Consider the following 21,515-nt stretch of genomic DNA (forward strand, 5'->3'; position numbering starts at 1 on the left):
AGAACGTGTTCGGTCCAACGCGAGCAGGGGTGCGCATTGCAGGGCCTCGTGTCGACCGGTAATTGCGTACTCGAGCCGTAGTCTCACAAAAGCAGAAGCTAAATATTCAACCACCGAAAAAGAATGTTTAGCAGTCGTGTGGGCCATCAGGAAGTTCCGACCTTACTTATACGGCCGGCCATTTCGAGCGATCAGTGACCACCATTCGCTCTGCTGGCTTGCCAATCTACGAGACCCGTCAGCTCGCCTCGCTCGTTGGAGCCTCCGCCTCCAGGAATACGACATGAATGTTGTCTACAGATCGGGCCGTAAGCATAGCGACGCTGAGTGCTTGTCACGTTCTCCTATTCCCTTGACATCCTCCGACTTGGAGCTAGATTTGCGTTTCTTGGTGTCGTCGACGTGGTGCGCATGGCTGACTACCAACGTGCAGACTCTGAACTGCTTCCAGTCATCCGATATCTCGAGGGAGCTGACGTTGTTGTCCCACGCCCACTTTCACGAGGATTGACATCGTACTGCCTGCGGAACGATGTCCTCTACAAGAAAAATTTCGAGAACAGCCAAGAAACGTTCCTTCTCGTCGTTCCCACGGCGCTGCGCGAGGAAATTTTACATGCGTGTCACGACGATCCCTGTGCCGGCCACTTAGGCTTCGTGAGGACATTAGCGCGCATACGGCAGAGATACTATTGGCCACACCTATTTTCGTCGGTTCAGCGCTATGTGCGAACGTGCCGTGACTGTCAGAGGCGTAAAGTCCCACCCGTTAAGCCTGCCGGCCTCCTTCAGACTTTGGATCCGCCTCCGGCGCCGTTCCAGCAAGTGGGAATAGACCTTCCTGGTCCGTTCCCCACGTCTTCCTTGCAAAACAAGTGGATAATCGTGGCAACCGATTATTTAACTCGCTATGCGGAGACAAAAGCTGTGCCGCGGGGAACTGCTGCTGAAGTCGCCAGCTTCTTCGTCCACAACATCGTGCTTCGTCACGGTGCACCCGCTGTGCTCATTACTGATCGCGGTGCAGCGTTTACAGCGGAGTTGTTGCAACAAGTCATCACGCTGACGCATACTGACCACCGAAGGACCACAGCCTATCATCCCCCGACTAACGGCTTAACAGAGCGCCTGAACAGAACATTGGCCGACATGCTATCCATGTCCATTGATGTGGAACACAAGACATGGGATGAAATTTTGCCATATGTGACGTTTGTTTACAATACCGCTGTGCAGGAGACCACCGAGTTTACACCATTCGAGCTCGTTTACGGACCTCGCGTTACAACCCCCTTAGACGCCATGCTCCCAGTAGACCACGGAACCACAAGGAATGTCACCACTGAAGAGTTCGTCGAGAAAGCAGAGGAAGCTCGCCAGCTTGCTCGGAATCGCATCCGCACCCAGCAGAATACCGACGCCTGCCGTTACAACCAGACCCGACGGAACGTCCAGTACTCACCAGGCGACCGCGTGTGGGTGTAGACACCTATCCGACACCGTGGGCTCTCGGAGAAATTGTTGCGCCGCTATTTCGGCCCCTACGAAGTTGTACGCCGCCTCAGTGATGTGAACTATGAGGTGGCGCCTCAAAGCTCTGATCCTAGTTCGAACCGACGCCGTCCCCGTGCTGAAGTCGTCCACGTAGTACGGATGAAGCCGTACTACGCACGCGAGGGATAAGCAACCCTCACAAACCGCTTCAGCATTGTGTACATTCCTGCATGTTTTTTTAATTTCCATGTTTGCACTCTTGCCCATATTGCTCACCCCATGCCCTTGAAGCGACCGGGTCGGTCGCTTTTGAGAGGGGAGCAATGACGCGATATAAGTTGGCACGTATTGACATTGGCCCCTTGAGGCGTGAATGACGAAGTTCGTGGTTGCGCGCGCGCTCTCCGAGGTCCAGCCATTATTAAAGGCTGACGTGTTTTTTTGCCTATCTGTTGCTGGTCAACTATTCTAGGTGTACTAGTTGGGTGACAATATGTCCTCAAAATTAAACAAAACATACTTTTGTGTAATAATAAAGCTAAAACAGCTTTTTACTGGTATTTCAGCAGGAAATGAATCATTGTGACAGATGGAACCCTGCTAGCCAGGTGCGTCTTCAAAGCGTTCTGGCTCTCCGAGAACGATGCCAATCCGAAGTCACAATATACCGGCATTCCCATGCACACCACAGCACAGCAGCGCCAGACCAGAGGAAATCCGCGGAACGCTTCGTTCGAGCCCTGCGGAGCAGTTTTTGCGGCGAGATTTTGCTTCGTCAGTCAGTAACTGGGCCTTAATAATGCCGTTTTGGAATTGCGCAGAAGAATATAGTAAAATGGCCATTATTTAAGGCGTAAAGCTTCCGCACGTTGAGAGTTCGTGTTGGCGAAGCATGGCGCACGCGCGAGGTGTTCTCAAACAACCGGGTAATTACCAGAGTTTCAACAAGTTTTTACTGCGTGAAAGTATTTGAACGTGATTTTGTAGGTTCATTTACATACTACCTGCAGAATACTTTGGTTCAGCCAGTTCGTGAAAGATTGCAAATGTCTTGGGTCAGCAATGCATAACAACTCGGTCGCTTCTGGTCTGTGCATTTTAGAGGTGTGTGCAGCTGATGCATGAGTTCTGGCGACCATGAGCAACGTTTTCACACGTAGACGGTATTGATAATATCAACAACGTACCGGTCATTTTCGCAACACGTGAAATCGTTTTTTTATTTGTTTGGTTTATTACAATGCAGGAGGGTGCAGAGTGAACTGGAAGAGACCACAGCCAGGATGCAGGCAGAAGGCAACGCCATCAAGGCCACCATAGTGCAGCCGGAGGAAGCAAAGGCCACTTTCGTGGCAGAGGTGTCGCAACTGCAGCTAAAGCAACTACGACAGGAATGCGGCAGCCTGAAACTGAATCTTGCGTACATGAGCGAAAACCTGTTGTGTCGCGAGCAGGATGTCGGCAGCCAGAAATCGGGACAAGATGGCATCACAGGTGAAGGAGCTGGAAGATGGGCATGCCTGTCTGTAGCATGACAACCAAGCTCTGGAAGATCGCATAGGTAAGGTTGAAAGTTTTCAGTTTGTATTAAATGGGCGATACTTTTGAGAGAGGCATGTAACCTGTGAAATATTAAGGGGACACTAAATCAGTTTAGTGGTGGCGTGGAGCAGAGTTGGAACACCCTGCTTTTAATCTGAAGGTCGTAAGTTCGAATCCTCCTCCAGTCCAGCACATTTTCAGACACGGTGTGGCGCCTAACACCGGCAAAAAATTGCCAAGAACTAGTGGGACTATGATAGTCCATGTGCAACCAAATTACGTAGGCCCACAAAGCTTCAACAAAGTCACTCCCTCACCAGAACAGGAATTGGCCTCCCGGGTGTAGTATTCGGCACTACTTCCCTTATGACTCCTACAGTTAACCCATGGCCCTCAGTCCCCAGCGGCTGCGTAGCACCTGAACAAGGCGGCGGTCAGACCTGCGACGCGGCAGAGGGTGCTAAGAATCTCTGGTTCCGGACAGACCGCCACTGGAAACTGAACCTGGCAACGTTCAACACGCGCCCCCTATCGAGAGAGGCTAGCTTAGCAGGGCTATTTGAAGAATTAGGAGGTATTGCCTGGGATATTATTTGCCTTAGTCAGGATAGAAGTGCTGGTGAAGCTTATACAGTGCTGACTAACGGCCACGTCATCTGCTACAGAGGTCTTCCAAATAAGAGAGAATTCGGGGCAGGACTTCTAGTCTATATGGACATAGCGGGCAGCATTGATGAATTCTACAGTATTAATGAGAGGGTAGCAGTCGTCGTAATAAAGCTGAATAGGAGGTATAGAATGAAGGTAGTACAAACCTATACGCCCCAACCTCCAGTCACGATGATGAAGAAATAGAACAGTTTTATGAAGATGTTGAATTAGCAATGAGAAATTGAAAACTAGTATACTGTAGTCATGGGCGACTTAAATGCAAAAGTGGGGGAAAAGCAGGCTGGTGAAAAAGCAATTGGAAACTACGGCATTGATTCTAGGAACGCTAGAGGAGAGATGTTGGTAGAATTCGCGGAAAGGAATAGGCTCCGAATAATGAATACCTTCTTCAGATGCGCAGCAATAGGAAGTGGGCCTGGAAAAGCCCTAATGGAGAAACAAGGAATTAGCCCTAACAAGAAACAATTTCATACTCTCTGCCGATCCCAGTATAGTGCAGGATGTAGAAATGTTAGGTAGGGTAGAGTGCAGTGCCCTTAGGTTAGTGAGGTCTAGGATTTATCTCAATTGGAAGAGAGACAGAGTAATATTAGTCAAGAAGAAACAGGCCAACATAGATGCAGTAAGGGTAAAAGCAGACCAATTCAGGCGGGTGCTCGCAATCAAATATGCAGCTTTAGAACAGGAAGATGAAGATATCATAGAGGTAATGAATGAAACCGTAACTAGGCTGATCTCAGAAGCAGCAATTAAAGTGGGAGGTAAGGCACCAAGGCAACCAGTAAGTAAGCTATCCGAAGTAACAAAGGACCTAATAAAGAAACGGCAAAACATGAAAGTATCAAACTCGAGAGATCATATAGAATTTGCTGAACTGTCGAAACTTATCAATACGAAGCAAGTAAGGGATATCCGAAATTATAACGTGGAAAACATTGAGGAAGCAGTAAAATATGGACGCAGCCTGAAATCAGTGAGAAGAAAACTTGGCTTAGGACAAGGCGAAATGTATGCACTGAAAGTTAAGCAGGGTAATATCATCCACAATTTAGATGACATAGTAAAAGCAGCGGTAGACTTCGATACTGCCCTGTACAGTACCCAGAACAGCGAAGCTACTTTCATTCGAAGTAGTGATCAACAGGGTACAGAGGCTCCTTCTATAACTAGCGATGAAGATAGAAGGGCCTTGAAAGACATGAACAGGGAAAAAGCTGCTAGAGAAGCATGTAAGCAACCTGCATAAAGCGGCTTGGGGCATATTTGCATGACTAAGAGTGTATCTTACTTGGAATTTTCTTTTCCAATCAACTTGCAGTTACTAGATCTCCGTATGTCTCGAATGCACCGCACTGGCTATGCTCAGTCCTTTTTTTTTTGTCCGTGCAGCTTCGCCTGCAGCGTTGGTCAGGAATTCTAGTAGTGACTCGAAAAAAAAAAAAAACTTACGCCATTCTATTGTCCATGGGACAATGCCCGTACCTCCATGTCTCCTCCGATCGTTGCTGGGTATATCTCAGTATCTGTTCACGAGACTTGTTTGTACTTTTCATCGCTTAGCGATCATCACTGCTCCTGTTCTCCGTAGGTTCACGTTTCTCGTGGGTTCATACACCCTGTTTAACAGCTTTTTTTTAAATTTTCAAGCAACTGCTTGGCGGAGGATGATTTGGAAAGTAAGAAAGTTTTTTTACACTGATCAGTCGATAATCCTATTGTTTTTGAGCAAACGTACTTAGGAGTTGTTGTTTATTTACTGACGTTAACGTGGGAAAATTGGTGAAGAAAGGGTGGGCTGGGAATCCCAAATATTAAAAAAATGTTACAGCAACTAACGAACGTAGTAAAAAACAACAGAAACGAAAGTGCAAAAAGAAACAAAATAAGTTAGGAAATATACTGGAGCTGTAGAGCATTATGTAACTGAGGTGTAGCCTGCCATAAAATAAACAGCGCAGTGTGTCATGAAGGAACTTGAGAAAATAGTGCGTCGGGGTTACCCACCCGTGTTGTCACTAGGAGTGGAAGATGACTAAGCGGTGCTTAACACGGACGTTATCAACAGCATTTAGAGCGCGTGATTCTCAGTCCTTATAAATCACAAACAATGCCGTGTTGCAGCCTAAACGTAGCAGTATCTGAAAACCAATAGTGTCATCCTTGGACATTACCTGCGATGGGCGGTAAATTTTCGCTTTTTTTCCTTTCAAACGCTGCAGTTTATATGGAAGAGCTGCTCTCACTTATAACCACCTTTTAGAAATGAATATCTATCAAAAATTGTTGTTCATCTTCTATGGATTTCCAAGTGAATTTCTTTAGCCTTCAATAAACATTCTATAACCCGCAGTGGTTGTCTCAGTGGCTATGGTGTTGGGCTGCTGAGCGCGAGGTCGCGGCATCGAATCCCGGCTACGGCGGCCGCATTTCGATGGAGGTGAAATGCGAAAACACCCGTGTACTTGGATTTATTGCACGTTAGAGAACCCCAGGTGGTCCAAATTTCCCGAGTCCCCCACTATGGCGTGCCTCATAATCAGATCGTGGTTTTGGCACGTAAAACCCCATAATTTAATTTAAACATTCTCTAGGAAAGATTGAATTTCTACTATTATTTTGCAAAGGGATGTAATTTTTCAACTTTGGACATATTAACAGCCAGAAATGTGAAACCACTTACATAACAAACGCCGCAACGATTTTAGGTCCCCCCGTGTGGTATATTGCAGGCAATTGGAGTGAATGTGCGGCCTAGTTTTCTCACGTTATGCGTGCAGCTGTACAACTGCCAGAATTCGTGTTTCCGCTAGTTCGAGCTACTCAGATAATCTTGCGGTAACTGCATCCGATCAATACTGGATTACTGTCTGCGCATGTTTCCATGCAAGAAGTTTCGTGAAAGGACGAGTCCTTTTATTTTTTACGCAAATTTTTGCCCATTTTCGAGCTGTCTACACTCGGTGGGGTAACTGGTTAATCACACGAATAAGAATCGGATACCCTACAAAAATTAATTCGGGGGTTTCGCATGCCAGACCCATGATCTGATTTTAAAGAACGCCGTAGTGGGCGTCTACGGAATAATTTTGCCCACCTGGGGTTCTATGACGGCCAGCTAAATGTAATCAAGCGCTGTCGCAGTGCGGCCGTTATGCAACCCGCCATCTTTCGATCAGCGAAGCAGCACCATACCCATTGAGCTACAGCGGCGGTTTGTCGGCTACCTTATAACGGCCCTCTTCACATTCACTGTCACGTGGAAGACACGCGTGCGCGATTCACTCCGCCTGCAGTGCCATACGGTGGTTGCACAGCCACCGACCGTCGGTCAGCGGTCGCACCCCTAGCGGAAGCTTCACTCCCTGAGCCAAACTTCCGCGGCAGTTGAATCACCGGTAAAAATCTATTGAAGGACACGAGTAGAACGTTCAGTGATCAAATGCTACCCTGCTGAGTAGAAATGTGGTGCGGCTTCACGGAAATATCATGTGGAATGTGTGAAGCCACATTAGAAACCACACTTCACGTGTTATACGCACCCAGCCCCCCACACAGTTTGCAGTCATGAATACGGGTCAGACATTATGGAGCCTTCTCCATCTCCAGAATGTAGAGGGCACACATGGATAACTTGAAATAGCTACTAGACATTGCCAGGGAATATATTTGTATCCACATATTGTACGTAATGCCTATCAAAAGCCTGATGTCCTTAACCTGTTGACGATTGCTGAAAAAGTACCTGCAATTCACTAATCATTCGGAACTTATTTCCCTGTTACAGGGCCCATGCCGTCTGGCCTGCTGACATCTCATGACGGCCGAGCCTCGATTCGACACTCTCAATGCCACTCGGATTTTCAGCAGACGTAATGACGGCTGTAATGAGCGTTTTTATATTATCTATTAAACCTTAAATAAATTTGGAATTTTACGTGCCAAAACAACTATCTGATTATGTGGCACGCCATAGTGGGGGAATTCGGAATAATTTTAACCACCTGCGTTTCTTCAGCGTGCACCTAAAACGGGTGTTTTCGCATTTCGCCACCATAGAAATGGGGCCGTCGCGGCCAGGATTCCATCCCACGACTTCATCGCTTACGCCATTCCGCGACACCACAGCTACTAAGCAACCATGGCGGGTCGATTGAACCTCATGCATCAGAACTTCAATCCACCAGAGTTGCGGGGTGGGCGGCTGAATGGGGCCGATCAATAATCGCTTACCTCATTGGCATGATGCACAAGTTAATTCATTCTGTAAAAAATTGAATATTCTTGGCTGAAGAGTAACTGCATCAGGCTGCCGAGACCTTATGAGAGACTTAAAAGCGTCGGTATGCAATGTTTCCACTTTATTTCAGAGCCCGCACAGAAAGTCGCTCAGGTAAGGCAAGACATGGGGCAAAGAAAACCAAGCTATGGCATTGTAGAGTGTAAAGCGAGAACTACGTGTGCGGTGGCTTTTTTTACTTGTTTTGTACCTCACAAATAAGCCCTCAAACTGAAAAGTTTGAAAAAGATAACGTGATCTTTGAAAAAAAATCGGCGGGATAAAAAGAACACCAGTTTTTTATTTGCAAGTTTTCTATATAAAAGAGCAGCGTTGACAATTAAGCAATCGAAATGGAAGCTATGAACAGATCTGGTATTGTGATGAAGGTATATCTTTGCAGGTTCAAATACCAATTTCTTGAACCATTTGCTGAAGTTAGCGTATGGGTCGTTCACTTCTCTCCATGTGTTTTTCTTGCCGTCCACGTTCAGTATGCTCTACCAACAAGGCCACATTACTGCCCTTCTATACTTGAAGGGAAACTTCACGTTTAGGGAATTCATGTTTAGGAAAGTAATCCAGTTGTGAGTCAGCGACAGTGTCGTGTTCTTCTTTGCTGAGTCCTTGTCCATACTGCACTGCTATTTTCGTGAACATTCTCCATATTCATGATGGGGAGAAAGCGCACTTGCTTAGAATCTAGGGCGCCTAGCGCGTATATGGCTATGACGTTGTGAATTTCTGAAAGATATGTTCGCTGCTGCAGTCGTTCAAAATAATACGGTGGCTAGAAGGGGGAGGTGAGAGCAACGGCGGCGGTGGAGTGTTGCAAGCAATTATGACAGCAGCGGTGGCCAGCAAGATCGCTCCGCGGACGCGGAGGCACGGCGGTTGGTGGCGCGGGTTTCGAAGCGGGCGTTTTTGTTCGCAATTAGGGATCGCACATTTGACATAACTAGTGTTAGGCTAATGCATATCGTACCTTGTTAGTAGAGGAGTCAGTTAATGACTAGCAGCTATCCTCTGATGAGTGGTTAAGTGTTACAGATGCATTCCCTTCGGGCACGTCACGGCCGGCACAAAGATTTTTCGCTGGTGTCGGTCGCACGCGTTTTACGTGCTTTCTCGAATCGTTGGGAGTGAAAAAAATGATTTCTGCTAATGCTAAGAATATTATGCTAGTGGTGTGGGTAAAGAAAGCTGCGCCGATTTCTAGGCCCGCAGTGAAGAGGTCCATAAAGGTTATATTACTGCGACGCACTGTATCCTGCTCATCAAATTGGTTAATGCCAACATATGATGAGTTAGAAATCATTCCACATTGCAGTTAAGTAAACAAACTTAATTTAGTCGCCAATGCGATGAACTAAAATGGTGGTGACCATGAAGAATACTCAAAAGGACGACAGGCTAAACTTGATTATATTATTCAATAAACAGGGTGTCCAAAGTATCATGCACCAATATTTAAAAACATGCAAATGCCACGTAGCTGGACAGAACCAAGGTAATATTGCTTGCCGTTGCTTAGAGATACTGGGGTAATTTTTTTTCATTCCGCCTAATTACATGATTAGTCCTAATAAATAATCAACTTCTGAAATAGTATAATTAAATGAAATGTGTCAATGAGAAAATTGTAGAGCAACATAAAAAACTCCCGATATAGCTTTCTGTTGCTCAACACGTGCTACATAAAAGCGTTTTTCCGAGCATGAAAGAAGCCTGCAAATACACGCAAAATTGCTGCGCGATCTGCCGCTCGAGGCACCTTGCGGGTATTCGCGGGCTTTTTTCACGCTCGGGAAAACGCTTTTATGTAGCACGTGTTGAGCAACAGAAAGCTTTATCGGGAGTTTTTCATGTTACTCTATAATTTTCTCATTGACACTTTTCGTGTAATTACACTATTTGAGAAGTTGAATAATTAAGTATGACTAATCCTGACTGGGAGATTACCACTGTCGTTGAAAAGAAAAGTGTACAATCATTGCATTCTACCGGTGCTAACATATGGGGCAGAAACTTGGAGGTTGACAAAGAAGCTCGAGAAGAAGTTAAGGACCGCACAAAGAGCGATGGCACGAAAAATGTTAGGCCTAACTTTAAGAGACAGGAAGAGAGCGGTGTGGATCAGAGAACAAACAGGGATAGCCGATATTCTAGTTGAGATTAAGCGGGAAAAGTGGAACTGGGCAGGCCATGTAATGCGTAGGATGGATAACCGGTGCACCATTAGAGTTGCCGAATGGATACCAAGAGAACAGAAGCGCAGTCGAGGACGGCAGAAAACTAGGTCGAGTGATGAAGTTAGGAAATTCGCAGGCACATGTTGGAATCACCTAGCGCAAGACAGGGGTAATTGGAGATCGCAGGGAGAGGCCTTCGTCCTGCAGTGGACATAAATATAGGCTGATGATGATGATGAATTATGTAATTAGGCGGAATGCACAAAATAATCTCAGTATCTCCAAGCGACGGCAAGCAACATTATATTGGTTCTCTCCCGCTGCCACGCTTCAAGGGCCTCATCGTCATGAGGCACCGGGAAAAGGTTTTTTTTTGTTTTTCCAGCAGAAACAGCCTGTTGTGCAGCCCGGCGCGAAACAGTGCGTCTGTTGTTTCATGCGACTTGCCATTGCTCCTTAGGGCATGGGAACGCGTAAAAATATTGTCACCACAAGAAGGCGCAGCTGCACAGCGTGAATGCGAACAGAAACGAGCGTGGAGCAAAAGACCGAACGGAAGCATGCTCGTTCACATCTCGAAAGACGGCCCAATAGAGATTTCAGCTCTTGTCTCTGGGCGCATCTAGTCCAACCACAGACGGCCTTGTAGACGAGTATCCGCCGCGGTTGTGGGAGGCAAGTGTTGCCGCCGGATACCTACCGGTAAAATAGGTACAAGCGCGCTCCCGGCATGCTGCTCGGCCATTATGGGTCCTCAACGCTTGGAAAGGGGTGTTTGACCTCAACCCGAAGGCGCCCCCACCTCAATAGGTGCTTGGGGCGCCCCATGGGAAATGACCGCCATGGGAGCGGCCCAGACATCACCTTTTTCCGTGCTCACGTTGGTTTCGACGGGAATTCAGGGCGCAGGCTCCTTTCCCATGCGTATCACCCCTGAAGGAAGCCGAACGCCAGGCCGGGGCACACTTGTACCCATTTGAACCAGTGGGTGCCCGGCGGCGGTGGGAATCGAACCCACAGCCTCACGCAGCCAAGGCGGGCGTTCTACCACTACCAGTTGTAGCGAATAAATGTGCACGTACACATTCTAGGGGTGTGAACTCGAGTATCGCTAATTGATTTGTGGATGTTGGTTCTCCTCGGCGCATATCTTATATAAGTTGTAATTTATTTTAGTGTCATCTCAAAAAGGCGCGCCTTATTTCACAACAGAGTATGGTAATTTATTTGTTATCCCCAATGTGCTCACGTTTTATTAGTCCACGATGCCGCGTTTCTGTAACCATTTCATGCGGATAAATCGGGAAAACTCCTGAGCATTGCCACTTGTCAAGACGATCGTGTAAAGTATAGTATGGAGAAGATGCTTCAGCAACGATCGAATTTCTACGAGCGGCAAGTGAACATGACATCCACCACCGATATATTCATGGCCACCAGAAGCAACGATGACTACCTCCGCGAACTCATCCGCACTGTCGTGCGCGAGGAAATACAGAAGGCTTTCGGCACGTCACACGCGGCGGTGAGCTCTATTGAGAGTGTCGTAAAAGATGAAGTTCAACAAGCGCGCCGGTCCACCTGTCCTCTTGCTTACACCGCGCCTGCACCGTCTGAACACCGCTGTGCGATACGCGGAAGCCCTGAGACTCCCTGCTCCACCCCCGCTGTCCACGCGGCTCATCCGGTTACACTTTCATCTGCCCAACCGGTACAATACATAGCAGAACGACGCGCGCCTTCAGCGCTTCCCTCCGCCGCTCCTCCCGCTATGTTTCCGCAGGAGCAACCGATATATTACGCCGACGATCGACGCATGACCCCTCGGAAGTCGGATGTTTGGCGGACACCGGACCGCCGGCCTCTGTGCTTCCGTTGCGGTGAGGCAGATCATTTGTACCGCCAGGGCCCATACCAACGTCTTGGGTTGCGGGGCTTTTCCACCTACTCATCGCCACCCCGACTTGGCCAGCGACCTCGGGAGATAGAAGATTATCTTGCTCAACAGCGCATGCCACCGTCTACCGGGAGACAGTCACGTTCGCCGTCACCACGGCGATTTTCACCACCGCCCCAGCGATATTCCGGCACACGATCGCGAAGTCCCCGAAGGGAAAACTAACCACAGCGACCTTTGGGGTCGAGGCCGCTGGCAGTCGACACGCTGAAGACCCCCGATCGACGCGAACGAGCGAGGACACCGATCCGACGTCAACTGCAGATAAACGGAATCACCGGCTTTCGCTCGACATACCGGTGGTGAGGTGATCGACGGTTACGTGGTTAGCGTTTTGTAGATACCGGTGCGAACTATTCTATCTTAAGCGGGAAGCTGGCGACGTTTCTGAAGAAAGTAATTGCCCCTTGGCATGGCTCGCAGATTCGTACGGCTGGTGGTCACGTCGTTACTCCACTGGGGACCTGCACGAGAAGAGTTCGGATTCGAGGATCGACATTCGTGGCGAGCTGCCTTGTCCTACGCGCATGCTCCCGTGACGTCATTCTCGGGGTTGATTTTCTGCAAGATTATGGCGCTGTTATTGACCTACGGGGAGGTGTAGTCACCTTCTCAGCAGATCGAGCACTCGACGGGTATGACCACAAGCGACGAGACGACGCCCTTCGTGTCTCCACCGAAAGTGTTACGCTTCCTCCGCGAACCAGTGTCCTAGTCGAAGTGATGTGCGGTGGAATGCGCGAAGGTGAAGTGGTCGCTGAAAGTAACTTATCGCATCTACTGATGCAAGGTGTTTGTGCTGCTAGAAGTGTGCTACAGCTTAGTGATGGCCGTTCTCAGTTGCGTGTCACCAACTTCAGTAACGAGCATCGACACCTTTTCCGCGGTGCTTCGATAGCGTTTGCCGAAGAAATAGAACACGTTGCTGAATGCTTTGCCCCTGAACCAGTGAGGATGGCTGACACGTCACTGGGCAACGTCGACATTAATTCAGAGTTATCCCAAGACAAACAGGCAGCACTGCACGAGCTCTTGCTTGAATTCAGGGCATGCTTCGCAAGCTCGTCTGAAGTACGCCAGCCTTCAGTTACAAGGCACAAGACCATCACAGACATGATCTCTATGTACATCGACGTCCAGCACAAAACATAGGATCGCATCTTGCCTTACGTGACCTTCGCTTATAATACCGCCGTACAAGAGACGACGTGGTTCACACCATTTCGCCTCGTTTACGGCCGCGAAGTACAGACGATGCTGGACGCTATGCTTCCGTGTCACGACGCCGAGCACCTAACGACTGATGCCAAAGAATTTGCTGAGTGCGCTGAGGAAGCCCGCCAGCTCGCGCGGCTGCACATCGGTGAGCAGCAACACGCAGATGCACGGCGCTAAAACATCCGTCACCGGCAAGTGCGCTACAGTACCGGAGACCAAGTGTGGGTGTGGACCCCTGTTCGCCGCCGTTGCCTTTGTGAAAAGTTGATTAGCAGGTATTTTGGCTCATACAAAGTGCTGCGCCGCATTAGTGACGTGAACTATGAAGTCGTTCCAGACAGTGCGGCCCAAACACGGCGTAGACAACAACCTCGCCCTGACATAGTTCACGTTCTGCGCATGAAACCATATGTTGAGTGTTCGTGATTATTGTTTTTTTATTCATCTTTCTACTTACGCTACTGTTTGCAACCTCTCTGTGCAACCAGTCGCGCTTCCCCGCTGCTGTGCTCTTGTTTTTCCTGTAGCTGTCATTGTGTCCTTTGCACGAGCGCCGGTCTTGACCGGGATTTTCCCCCCTCCTTTTCTTACACCGCTTCTTGAGCATCGAGCCGATGCTCTTTCTGAGGAAGGAGGGAAATGCCACCACCAGTAGTGGGTACAGTGCTAAGAGGCAGGCACGGACAAGAAGAAAGAAGTGCGCGTGCTTCTCCGCCCGCTCGATAGCCAGCTCCCAGCGCCGTGCTTTTCAGGAGCCGCTACCCTCAATAAACGTCGCGTCGCCCGTTCTCTCACAAGGCACGTGACAATATGCGCTTAAAGGATGCGGACGATAGGTGAAGACGATACACTCATAGCGCAAATTTTAACTTGTTTATTCGAAAATTGCGACGTCACTTATATACGCTTACACACGTGACACTTGACATGCTACTGCACTCATTACACATCCAGAAACCATAATTCCTTTTGTGTCAACGTCAGGGACGCTATACCCACACATTTTCTGTTTCTTCACATATCGACTTCACCTCGATGATAAACCTTGCCCATTGATTACGAACCCGGGCTATAACAGCGCAGCTATGAAATTTTGGAATGCAGGTGCACTTTTTGCAGTGTGCGTCTAGATGCCCGTTGTCTGCATTTTTGACATTATTGGAGTGTTCCCTTAGGCGATCATTTAGGCAGTGACCAGTTTGCCCGATATATGCCCTTCCACAGGGGAGTGGAATTCTTTAAACCACGTCCGTTTGACATTCAACGAGTTTGCTCTACTTGCTCCAAAAAACACTGCGGTACAAGGTGAGGGCAAGATGTTTAAGTACATTTTTAAAACACATATTCATATTGCGTTTTTTGACAAGCTTAGAATGCGCCGATCTATAATGTGGTATAGGCTTGCATGATGTTCGGTGGTAACCCCAGCATGTTTGGTAATGAATAAATCTTTAGAAAACCGAATGGATGGATTCGATGGAAGTTCATGAGTCACTGTCAATGTTTCTAAAACTTGCTTAAGAGTGGTCAAAAAGCTATAATCAAATTGTGTGCCAGCGGAGCTTTTTTCAAAAATTACTAAAAAGTCATCCACGAACCTAAACACCTTAGAAACATTAAAGTCTGCAAACTTATCGCTAAGACGTGTGTCAACCACGCCTTAGTGCAGTGCGTATGTCAAGTGTCATGTGTGTAAGCGTATATAAGGGACGACCATATTTTCGAATAACGAAGTTCAAAGTTGCGCTTTGTAGGTCTCGTCTTCTTCACCTATGGTCCTCATCTCTTTAGCGCATTCACACCATCTTCATTTTAAAATTATTAGTTGCAAAAACATTGAATTTGTCAGAAAAAGCAACGCGGTGCAGTTGTCGAAAAAATACTAAAGTTTGAAACCACCTTGTTTAGTAATATATGAGCGCATCATTAAGTACTCCTCATTAAACTTTCTTGTAACTCTATCGGAAATGTTTTCTTGCGGCCTCAAGCGGCCGCGTCACGGCGCTTGCGCTGATCGAAGCGCAGCCTAGCTGGGCAGTTGGCCCAGGAGCTTGCGTGTTGGCAGTCGCCATTCGAGCTCCGTTTGCGCCTTGCGGTGAGGGAAGCCGCCGCAGTCGTCAAAATGGTTTAATTAGCGCAGTACTGTGCACTAAACAACAAGCGTAATGTTCGCAACGTGCTGTTTGACAGGCTGCTTCTAGCTACAGTGGCCACGGCGAGGTCTAGTTGTTAAGTTTTCGATCGGATGCCAAATAGCAAGGAAAAAGGGAAGGGTGCTATACCTCGTAGAAAAGTTGGTGCTTCTCGTTCAACTCGCCTCTCACCCGGGTGGGCGAAAAGCTCTTTGACGCCAGGGACATCCTTCCTTTTCATGTTCCCGTCATAATGGGGGAAGTTTCATCGCTGCAGCGTGGTCACCGGAAACTCGCTGCTGAATCTGTTCCCAGAATATTTTGAAGTATCTCCGGTCCACCTGGCCGAATCGAAAAGTAAATTATCATTGTCTGTCTCCAGTAGAATAACAAGTTTGGCGAGTTAGTATAACTGCATTTTGGAACCACGGCGCAAAAAGATGCCGACACTTGTGTGGTAGCTAAATACAGGAATCATAACACGACAGTGATAATCGAAGCAGCTCACATTGCACGCGAAAGTACCGACTGCGTTATCCAAGCACACATATCACTCTCGCACAGAGAACTGGCATACCTCGACAGCTCGATGTGGGAGGGGACTAGGTGGTCACACGTGTGCTTCCGCCTGTACACTGTGACACATGCACTTCTGCGTATGCGCTTGTAAGGAATCTTGATTCGATTTTGTGTTCACGCTTCGTCATGTGCGATATAAACTTATTTGCCAGCCAGCGCTTTCCCCGTAGGGTTCTTTGCCTTTGTGTCAGAATTTTTTGCCCTGTGTTTAAACATGTTATATATCAGTCGGTGTTTATAGACAGTGTCTGCAACGTTTTATAAATATACAAATAAATGGTTTGTGGACGTTAATTTGTAAACTAAGAAAATGTTTTTCAACTGCTCGGTCGATAATACTATTGTTCTTGAACATACTTAGTAGCTCATGTTTATGAAATGACGTTACGGTGGGAAATTAGGCTTACAAAGGGCAGACCGGCTATGTTAAACATAAAAAATAAACAGCAGCAATTAGGCATCCAGGGAAAACAACATAAGCGCAAGTAATAAGGAAAAGGGAAGTAATAAAAAATACTAGAGGTATAGAGCATCACGTAACTCAGGCGTAGCCTGCTATAAGATAAACAGCGCCCTGTGTCATCAGGTAACTTAGGGAAATAGTGGTGGATAGGTATGCGTAGTGGTTGCCCACCTGTGTTGCCACTGCGTGTGGAAGATCACTAAGCGGTGCTTAACAAGAGCATCATCAACAGGGCTTATAGGGCGTGATAGTCTTTCAATATTATTACGGGGAAAATATATACAGGGGATATATATATATATATATATATATATATATATATATATATATAAAGGAAATGCGTAGCTCTATCCGACAGGGCAGAGCGATACCATTGATCGATGCTAGCGTCACATCATCTTCATCTTCTCCTCACAACGTCTTTCCTTAGCGGCACAAAGCCACAACCACAAGGTAACATTAACTCTCGGCGTCGGAAGTGCCGTTTCAGTGAATTTTATTGTGATGAAATAGTGTTTCAATTATAAGGCTTCAGTCTGGAAACGTGTACGATGTATCAGAGGAAGACTTCGGAGTCAATGGTGAGATATTGTATTTTAGTTCAGCCACTTCGCGCAGGACCCCGTAAGTCCCGACAAAGCGGCAGCAGTTTCTGCCACACGCCGACGCGGAACGAAAGCAGCCACATCGGACAAGAGACCCAGGAGTCAAGCTAACATCCGGATGGCGACGGTCCTAAAGGACCTTTCGGGTCGTCTGAGACGCCTCAAGTCAACCACAGGCAATGTGACGCGTCATGGCCACGCGAAGAATGGCATTGTGAGCGCAGAAAGAAGTCGAGTTCGCCTCGGGATGGAGCAGAGAGTCGAGTGGTATAGAGCGGGTCGCGTCCATAGCGCAGATAAAAGGGAGAATAGACAGTAACATCTTGGCATGACGAATTGTAGTCAAACGTAACAAACGCCAAAGTGCAGTCCCATTCGCTGTGGTCATCGATGACGTCCATGGGGAGCAGGTCTGTGAGTGTGCGGTTAAGGCGCTCAGTAAGTCTGTTTGTCTGGGGATGGTAAGCCGTGGTTAATTTGTGAGACGTAGAGCAAGAGCGGAGAATGACATCGACAACTTCTGAAAGGAATCAACTGCCTCAATTAATGAGTAGCTGAAGAGGAGCGCCATCGTGCAGGATCACTTCGTGAAGAAGGAAATCGGCGACATCAGTTGCACAGCTAGTTGAAATGGCTCGTTCAATTGCATAACGCCTGGCACAGTCCCTCGCGGCGGCCGCCCACTTGTTACCCGAGGACGACATTCGAAAAGAGGCCAAAGAGGTCCAAGCCAATGCGGAAAAAAGGTTTACTTGGGATGTCTATCGGCTGAAGGTGCCCAGCGGGAAGCAAGGGAGACTTCTTGCGGCGTTGACAGAGCTCCCCATCCGCGACATAAGGCATGGCACGGCTCCTCACTGAAAGGCCTGGTGGACCTTTGAGTGAGCAGAGCCAACATTATGCATGATCTGTGACGACAGAAAAAGGTCGGCCGAACAGGTAAGGGCGGAGCTTAGCAATTGGTTCAAACGAGAGCAAGGCACTCGCGTTCAGTAATCGCAGCTAAGCTGTTTATGGCTAGGATCCGGGATTTTGTGGCGTCTGCGCGGAAATACTCTCCCCTAGATCTCTACCCTAAAAAAAGTTGCCGCAGTTTCACCTGAAAGGCGAAGCATCAATTGCGATAGCAAATTTGTAGAGAGCTATACGGAGTAATGATAGTAGCTTTATCAGCTGTATAAACTTGGACATGCAGCAGCACCGGCAACACGCAGATCTGATGTCGACGCCGTCGGCGTTTTGCCCGCGTTCGCACAAAATGCGTGCGGCTTTGGTGACTGTTGCTGGAGCCTCTGATATAAATAGGCACTTGGTGCCGCAGCTAAATGTCGCCTCCCTTCCCCCCCTCCCCCCCCCCCCCCCCCCGCGCACGTCCTTTCAGGCGTCGGAAGAAGGCACGTTTGCTCTACATATAGGTGATTGTAAAGGAGGAAAGAGACGCCTACTTATGCAGCTCTTAAGGGAGCACGTCGCAGAACGCGCGTTTGTTCTCCGCCTTGCGTTCACTGCCCGTGAAAGCGCGCGTCCCTCGCGCCCTTTCACTCGCACATACAGCGTTCGGCGGCGCGCGGCGACGATTTCATCTCCATTGACGTCATACGGAACCTCACGGCGACGGCGACGGCGACGGCAGAAATCTGCTTTTGAGTGTCCATATAATTGCTATCGCAATAAAAAGTGAGAGTGAAAGTGCCAACAACAAGAACAAACTCAAATCGCCGCTCGCGTTGGAGCTGGGCTTCACGTCCACTTGTGTCTAAAAGGATGTGTATCTGTGAATGTATGACGTCGTGGATGACGTAGTGTGCAACTGATAACTCGACCAAGGTGAAAGGGTTGGCGCCCCTCGGCACAACCTTGCGAACGCGCTCGTGCCACAGATCACGCGTTCGTCGTCGTCGTGTTCTTCCACAGCTAGCTCCGCTGCTGCTCGTAATTCCAGCGTAATGTTTCTCTTTCTTGTGTCGTCGCAATGGAGACGCCAAATTTACGGTGGTATGAGCTATTCATTCTCTTACGTAACAGAGAGATTTAATAACAGAGGTGATACACGCATGTGTGTGCGTAACTATCGTCACGATGGCCAACGATCAGGACAATAATTATGTTCATACCCGGCCAGAGGAAAGGAGGAAAGAACGATCCCTGGTGGTCTAAATCAACTCCTGCAGGAGTGGGCCCCGCTGCTGGAGGTACGCCGGGCAGGTCTCCTGCTGGCCTGCCCGGCGTACCTCCAGCAGCGGGGCCCACTCCTGCAGGAGTTCCGCCGCCTGGGCCTCCCCTCTGGCAAGGAGGAAGATCTCATCTTCCCCGGCCGACACCACCTTTCTGCACTTCGAGGCGTCGTGGAGTTCCTTGACTCGTCAGGGCTCTCCGCACGCCTCTAAGGACATTTCTACAAGCGGGAAGGCCTCACGGCCTCCCACCCCACCCCGGGCCTGACCGGCCTGGCACAACACCCCTGCAGACTCTGCAGCACACCAAGGCCTTCCATCTCGGCCTGATACGTGCCGCCTATGCCTGCCGGTTTTGCTTCGCCCAGCCATGGCGACTCCACTCTATCCCTTCTTTCGCTCCCACTTACCCCTCCCCGTTGGCGCTGAGCCGTGCTCCCTCAAGGGCTGCAGAAGATAGCGCCAACCTTTCCCTTTCCCTCAAGAACCACTTATCATCATCCGGAGTCCCCCACTACGACGTGCCTCAGAATGAAATCGTGGTTTTGGCACGTACAACCCTAGAATTCATTCAAGAAAGAACGAAGGTGGCCAACAGGGGCAGAAGAAAGAAAGCTTGTTTGCTGGTTTGTGTTAACCGCTAGCTCAGGTTTTATCTCTGCGCTGGTAAAACCACTTGAGATTGGTGTAGAGCTTTCGGTCCCTGCTGTGCCAAAGGGCGGTGCAGGTTCATTGTTCTGTGAATCAAGTTTTTTGAAAAAATATAGATTCGTTTTTGTGAGGCGGGGGGGGGGGGGATGGCAGCAACAAGAACTTTCGGAGTTCTGTCGCCCCCTGCAAGAATGTATATCTGTGAATAAAACCTGCACGCACAATGGAGTCATTGCGAGTCCGTTTGCAACGTGTAGCCTGATATCATAAGGAATATCAGAGGGCCCGGGCCACTGAACATAGCGGTACCATCAGGAGCGACGGCCAAGGAACCGCCTGAACTCGTCATCAATATTCAATCTTGTACTAACAGCCCGGCACTCTTGTTGCGTGATAGCTCCGTAGTTAGCGTGCTCGACTCCCAAATGCACACTGCTGCATTGGAATGGGGTCAAATTCCAGTGGAAGTGGTTGGGAAGAGAAATTTTCTTTTTCAACACGCTGGGCAATCGCGAAGCTGGGGATGACGACGCGGCCTGACAACGACTAAATTGTCGTTGTGTGTCATCGATGCCGACAAGGGTCATTATCAGCGTAACTGAATGCCCGGAACAACTTGGCTTGAACCCAATTTCAAGCACTGCTGTCGCAGTAAACACACTTAGCAACATTTGAGGCTCAAGTAACAAAGACGACACCAGCCCAAAATCGGGAAGTTTATTAGCCATGAATGTGCCAAATTCGCCTATTCGCGAACAATTGGGGTGGCGAAATTTGAGGTATTGCACTACAAGTCCCGTTTTTCCGGACTTTCCCGTCTATTATTAAACTCGTATTTGACAGACACCCTTGTCTTCTCTCTCATGGCACTGGGAGCAGACCACGTGCCCTTTAAACTCAGCAAAACTTGAAGTGGGCTGCCCTTACCGAGTTCACAGAAGCGGTGGTTCAAGAGCAAGAACAACCTCCGCTCCCCCCCCCCCCCCCCCCCTCACCGCCACCACCTAAGTACATTAACCTGAAAGTGGGCCGGAAAGCTAAAATAAAACGCTCCTTAGAAACAACTGATTCCAGATAACGATGGAATGCTGCCTTCGAAAACCACATTTTTATGTCATCGAAGAAATTTAATTTGAGGACTGTCAAATGCAAGACATCTACAATAGTAAAAACCTAATAAACACATAGCACCGAAGTATGTTTAGGGTGTTGGTACTGCCCACCGGCAGCGCCAACACTCCTATCTTGCTCGATTCGTACCACAGCGTTCTAAGCAAGGCCATGAAAGTTTGGTTATTAAACAGGCGTGTGTGGTCCCGATGCCTGGCCACGGTGTCAACGAGGCTATCCTTCGGTGGCTTAGGCAAGTGACCTGTCGGTGCGAAGGTGAGCATACACTGCCCAATGCCACAGCCATTGATCGGGCAGCACTCACATACGATGCCACTTTGCTCACTCGTTGACGATGACAAAGTTGCTGCATTCAAGTCAGATTCAATGCGGGTGACGATGTTACTCCCGCCATCCGCACGTAGCCTTCTCGCAAGACGCACACTGTGC

General features: G+C 48.5%; 1 protein-coding gene across 1 annotated transcript in view; it reads left to right on the top strand.

The window, feature by feature from the left end:
• LOC125943163 (uncharacterized) overlaps positions 1 to 7,581 on the top strand; it is a 79,974-nt gene extending 72,393 nt beyond the window's left edge. Inside the window, exons 2-3 of the mRNA XM_049661642.1 lie at positions 2,741 to 2,988; positions 7,493 to 7,581. Of these exons, the coding sequence (XP_049517599.1) occupies positions 2,741 to 2,988; positions 7,493 to 7,581 (337 nt within the window). The remainder of the gene's footprint in view (positions 1 to 2,740; positions 2,989 to 7,492) is intronic.
• The last annotated feature ends 13,934 nt before the right edge of the window (positions 7,582 to 21,515 follow it).

Source organism: Dermacentor silvarum, chromosome 1 (genome assembly GCF_013339745.2).
Source record: "Dermacentor silvarum isolate Dsil-2018 chromosome 1, BIME_Dsil_1.4, whole genome shotgun sequence".
NCBI classification, from domain to species: Eukaryota; Metazoa; Arthropoda; class Arachnida; order Ixodida; family Ixodidae; genus Dermacentor; species Dermacentor silvarum.